Below are 6,000 nucleotides of genomic sequence, written 5' to 3' on the forward strand. Positions count from 1 at the left end.
GGGGGCTCAGGATTCCGGGAGACAGAGCTGTGGCAGCTCAGGGGTCCCCCATCTCCCTGAGCTTTGCAGGCGTAGAAATGTTCACAGAATTACTTGACCGCCTCACTGGGCTTTTGCTATAATAGAGACTCTTGGATTTGTATTACTTTTTCTTCACGGATGTCCCCAGGGCTCTAGGGCAGCTCTTAACTTGAACTTATAAGTAAAGCACATAGAAAACCACCCAATTACAAATACCTAGATGCTGGGAGGAGAGGACTGCTCAGAAAACTAGGCTAACCAGGATCAAAGCAGATTTCTACTTGCATCAGGAAGAGCCTTCTAACAACTATAGGGAAGAGGAAGGAGGGGTGCGTGGATATTGGTACCTTCTGTGTCGATCGCTGTGCCTGTTGCTCTCATCCATGTTCTCATTTAATCTTCACCATGGCTCTGGGAGGGAGGCATATTAGTCCCATTTCATAGATCAGGAAACCAAGGTCAGGGAGTTTGAGTAACTTGTCTAAGTTTTCATGGCTGGTACCAGCTAGACCCAGGAGATAAGCCCCAGGCTGTCTGCGTCTAAAGCTTATGCTTGTCCCTCTAAGCCACGCTGTGTGCTCTCTCTGTCCAATACAAGCTGCTTTGAGCAGTGATGATCTCCTTGTCCCTGGAAGGGTGAATGTCCGTCTCTCAGAGATGCTATGGACAGGTTCCTGCATAGGAAGGCTAGACCAGATGCTTCTGGAGGTCTTTACCCTCTCCCAAATGTAGGGTCTGAGGCTGGCAACTGAGTTTCTAACACTGAAGAGAGATATTGTCTATGCCCCTGTGTAGATCTGGTGGTCAGCTTTTATAAATTAACATTTTAATTACACAATTTATGATTACATTCTAAGGAAAATCAAATACAGTACAAAGCAAAAGTCTTGTTCATTTCAAGCCCCCATTTTTATCCTCCATCTTGAATTACCAGTCTGCTGTTCCCCTATCCAGGTATTTCCTGGGCATTAATGTAGAAATTTATGTACATGAATTTTTTTTGTTATGCATATAACAAAATGTATGTCCATAGTTTTGTTATTTTTCACACAAATTGGATAATCCTTTACCAAGAGCTTAGCAATTGGATTTTAAAAAACTTGCTTAATATTTCATAGAATGTATTTTTTGAAAGCATGGTCCCTGAGATCGGGCTGCCAAGTTTTAAATCCCAACTTCATTACTGTGTGTGACTTTGGGCTACTATTCAAATTTGGGACCTTAGTCTCCTCCTCAGTAAGGTAGGTTTAAGAACAGGACTCACCTCTCAGGGCCACTGGGAGGTTTCAGTAAGATATCACTGTGTAAAGCACTACAACAACGCACCTGACATTTGTAAGCTGCCAGGACATGCTGGCTGTTATTGACATACATCTGTGGGATCTCTTCATGTCCGAGCACGCACCGCATCCTTGGTATGGATGTATCTTACAGTTTCGTTCTCCATCCTCCTCTTGCTTGTCACTTATGTAGCTTCCAGGTTTTCGTGACCACAAACAGTGCTGCAGAGACTTGCTTGCATGTGTCACTTTGGGCACATGTGCAAGTCTTTCTCTAGGATGGATCCCTCACACTGGAATTGCTGGATAGAAGACGAAGCACATTTTATTTTGAAAAGATCTGCCAGATTGCCCTCCAGAAATGTAGCGCCAATTCATGCTTCTTCCCAAACTATATGAGGCTGTTTCCCTACACTGCTGCCAATACTGGGGATTATCAGTCATTTTAATGTTTTCCCGTAAGATGGGCAGTGTATCTCACTGTTGTTTAGCTTGTATTCCTCCGATTACCACTGATGCTGGGATTTTTTCATGTGTTTAATGGCCACTTGGATTTCTTCTGTGAATTGTGTTAATGTCTTTTGTCCATTTGTCTACTTAGATGTCTCTTTCTTATTGACGTGTCAATTCTTCTGGCGACTGAATTGCTCTTTAGTTACGTCCATTCTGCTCTCCAGGTCTTCCACTGGAAAAAATTTTTTTAACTTAAATGGGCATCCCTTTCATTTCCAGGTTTTTTAACTGGTTCTTTTATTTTATAATAGTCCATTCTTGTTTCATGGATGATTTATCTTCTTATTCCAGTGAGGAGATTAATACGCATCTCTTAAAGACTCTTTCTGTTTGTTTTATAAACCTGATATTTTCTTGGGAGTCATTTCGATTCTTGAGTTTGGCATCTTTCTTTTATGGTTATGATCTTCCTTAAATGTTTATAAATTTGGGGCTTTGAGAGGATCTTTGAACTTTGAAATTCCTGTTTATTCATCCATGGATATAGTCCCTGTTTCCCAAATCCAATCTGTTCATGAAGTGAGGGACGGAATTGACGGTGAGTACTTCATCTTTGGGCGTGGAGATGTCTGAACTAGTTGGATCTCTTTGGTTTCCCAAGGAACTGCGTGCCTCTCCTCACTTCCTGACCTGCCTGAGGCAGAGCCCTCTGCCACCTACCTGGAGTTCCCCAGCCTGTCCCACTGACACTTGTTCTTGCCCCTGCCCCACAGTCACTCCTCTGACAATCTCATCCTGTATTGCCTTTGGTTTTCAAGTATTCGCCAACATTTTTGTTCTGTTGGTGGTCCTCCTTCTTATTTTCCCATGCTTTTATGGATTTATTTCTTTTTAAAAGCAAAATTTTCCCTGCCATTTCTATAAATTTGAATGCAGAGGAGGCAGACACATATTCTTAGTCTTTCTATCTTGAACTGGTCTCTCTCTGGTGGACCTTTATTTCCTTTTTTTGATTATAAGTGAATTTTCCGTTTTTTTTTTCCTTTTAGGAGGAAATTATCACTGTTTCAGGGGGAGAGTTGCTGCAGGAACCCTGTGGACAGAGGGACAGCCCACCAGACTACCATCTGTTGTTTGAATGATATTTTTCCCCCTTCTCGATTGGACTCCGTGGGGCATCCTATTTTTGACCTCAAGAACTTCCCAGCTCAAATTCTTATGGCCTTCTGGAAGATCCACCACCATCCACAGGGACAAGTAGATTAGTATATTTCAAGGAATATGAAATATATGGTGTACGTGCTGCTGGTTCCTGACCCAGTGCCCAGGACAGAAATTGCTAACAGCTGGTGCAACTCTTTCCTGAAAAATTTAGATACAACCTCAGAAGATGAAGCCTTTTTGTCATGGCTGCCCTAAACTGAATTCCTAGAATACAAGGATCATGTTTTAATTATACAAATAATTCCAGTGCCGAACTCTGAGTTTAACATATGGTAGACATTCAATAAATATTTGCTGAACGACTGCACTTCTTCTGAAAGTTTTCCAACACTCATCAGCAACGATCTCTAGTAAGTTATTTTCTATTTGTCACTGTTTATAAAGTCATGGGGATTAGAGAAGAAATGTTGTAAAGGATTTATATGGAAGGCATAGGTACTGTGTTTTAAATGATACTCATTGTCACTCTCATTGATATTATCAGTGGAATTACCTAAGGCTTCTGAGCCCCAGCTTCCAGACGAGATGACTGATACTGCCCTGCCTTCGTATTTCCCTCTTCTGCCATCCCCCCTCTGTCTTGGAATCATATCTTGGCCCTGGTTTTGCAATATTGAGGCAGTGGTTTCATGTATTCCTACAGATATGCCTAAGCCCCAGGGGGAATTATAAATTCAAGAATGGCTTGTAGACATCTGATAAGGCCTTTGCTTTCTAGGATGTGGTCCTGTTTATGCAGGTTACTCAAATGCCTTCCTACTTCTTTTGATTTTGATTCTACTGTCCATTTATACTGTGTTCTTCATATTAACAAGAAGACTCTCCAGTAACTCAGTAACTTTCAGCGATGGTGTCTTTCTGCATACTCGTATTTTATATTTATGGATTTTATATATATATATATAATATATATCTGTATATGGCATGTTACCATGGGGTTATTTTAGGCTCTAGAATCAAGAAGACTTGGGTTCAAATCTCACCCTGAAACTGACTAGTCTAATAATGCTGGCAGCGTTGTATTTGGTGGGAGTAAAAGGATGAATGGACTCTGTGGCCATCAATGAACTGGTTACCTTACTTGATAGTTGTATCAGGCATCTCTTATGTTCTACTCCACCCCTTGCCTCACCTGTTCCTCAGATCACCTTGGCCACTTGTTTCACTCCAGTTGCCACCACTGAAACCAGATCTGCACGGCTCTCCCACCGTGTTGATCGGCCAATGGTGCCTTGCCTCGTGTGGTGCTATGGGCCTCTCTTCTGTTACTGCAGAGGCATTAAGACGCCATGCAGCCAAGGAGAGCCTGGAGGTTAACTCCCCATGAGGGGAACCTTTGATCAATGGGAGACAGAGGATGGTGATCAATTCTTCTCCCTTCCTCTTCCCTTCTGGAGGGACTGTTCTGAGAGGCAGTTCTTCACATGCAAGACGCATCAAGACAGTCCTGCAAGACCGAGCAACTAGTCACGATGAAACCAAGCAGTGGCCAGATCAGTGCCACCCCCTCCTGTGTGTTCTTCCTCCCTCTCTGCTTCACTCCCCTTTCGCTCTCTCCTGCTCCCCTGGGACTATGCTCCTGGGTGACGCAGCAGCACATAAGCACTGCTGCAGGCTCAGCCTTTCGGGGAAGCCAGGGTAAGGACCCATCATACAAACGTGCTCAATACCATCAAATTTGCATGCTGACTCCATGTCCTCTCTCCTATCTACCTGCCTCACAGGGCCCCTGGATGAATGCAGTAAAGTGATGGAGGGAACCTGCTTTCTGAACTGTAAAGTGCTTTAAAACCTGATTATTATTATTAAAATTACCTTCTTTCCATTAGGCTCAGAGGAATCAAATTAGAGCTTTGGCTGCTACTTACCAACCATGTGACTTTGTTCATGTTATTTAACCTCACTAAAGTTCAGTATAACTGAGGAGAGAATTTTCTATATGGCCAACACTAGGCCTTATGGCAGGTCAGTTAAATGATAAATACGAAAGCTCTGTCAAATGGAGGGTATCGCCGATGACAACCGCTTTAACAACAGCAACGGTTTCATGCTTAGCAGGGACGTGTCGGGGGGATGTGATGTGATGATTTTCAAGGTGTTAGAAGAAACTAACAAGAAGAAAGTTCTCACTCCAAAGCAGCTTTGAAAGTAGACCAAGATGGGTTGAGAACCTGATTCCCCAAGCTGTTGTTCCTGTCACCCCTAATTAACATGTGAGAGACCACAGCTGAGTTTTTCCATGCCTAATACATTTATTTCTTTTTATTTGGGGCCTGCACTTTCTGCACGTCTCATAGATTTTAGGTTTTACCTGGCTTTAAAATAAATTCCTTGTAAGTTGTCCTGCAAATGAAATTACTGTCTGGAAAACTGCAATCTCTTCTTGAGAGTTTTATTATGCTAATAAATGTCAGGATACTCAAATAAAGGAATTGTCTTTTTTTTTTTTTCTTCCCTGAGCCCTACAAATATAATGAAAAACAGTCAGCCAGCTACAAGTCTCAGCAGAGGGAAAATTTACAATCTATAACTAGAAAGAGAAGGTGTAAAAAACACTGTGCAACTCGAAGATAAATTTCAAGAGCTGAAAGGGTATCTTGGGGTATAGATTTGGGGAGGTCCCTGTGTGGTAGAGTTGGACCTGCATACTTGGGGAGTGGGGGGGATATCTAAGAAGCACGGGCTGAAAAGGGCTACTGAGAGGGGATCCTTAGAAGGGACACAGGGGCAGGAAGACCTGAGTGCCTGGGGAGTATGCCCCCTCCTGTACCCTCAGCATAAATTTGGAGGCAGAAAGACTCTTGTTTTGTGACGCTGAGCGTGTGTCTCCAATTCTCTGGGCCACAGTTTCTCCACGATGCCTGTCTCAGAGTGTGGCTGGGAAAATAACATAACATGAGATTGAGATTAAACTGCAAATGTTGTTTCAGTTCTGTGTGTGCGCCCGGGCTCGTGTGTGCGATCCTCACAACTATCATGAGGGAGACGATGCTATCATCCCCATCTTGCCTGTGGGGAAAGT

The 6,000-nt window shown here is 43.0% G+C and overlaps 1 protein-coding gene across 1 annotated transcript in view; it reads left to right on the plus strand.

The window, feature by feature from the left end:
• SH2D4B (SH2 domain containing 4B) overlaps nucleotides 1-5,386 on the plus strand; it is an 81,029-nt gene extending 75,643 nt beyond the window's left edge. The window contains exon 8 of the mRNA XM_024740271.1: nucleotides 2,804-5,386. Within this exon, the coding sequence (XP_024596039.1) occupies nucleotides 2,804-2,896 (93 nt within the window). The 3' untranslated portion in view covers nucleotides 2,897-5,386. The remainder of the gene's footprint in view (nucleotides 1-2,803) is intronic.
• The last annotated feature ends 614 nt before the right edge of the window (nucleotides 5,387-6,000 follow it).

This window comes from Neophocaena asiaeorientalis, unplaced genomic scaffold (genome assembly GCF_003031525.2).
Source record: "Neophocaena asiaeorientalis asiaeorientalis breed wild unplaced genomic scaffold, Neophocaena_asiaeorientalis_V1.1 scaffold517, whole genome shotgun sequence".
Classification (NCBI taxonomy): domain Eukaryota; kingdom Metazoa; phylum Chordata; class Mammalia; order Artiodactyla; family Phocoenidae; genus Neophocaena; species Neophocaena asiaeorientalis.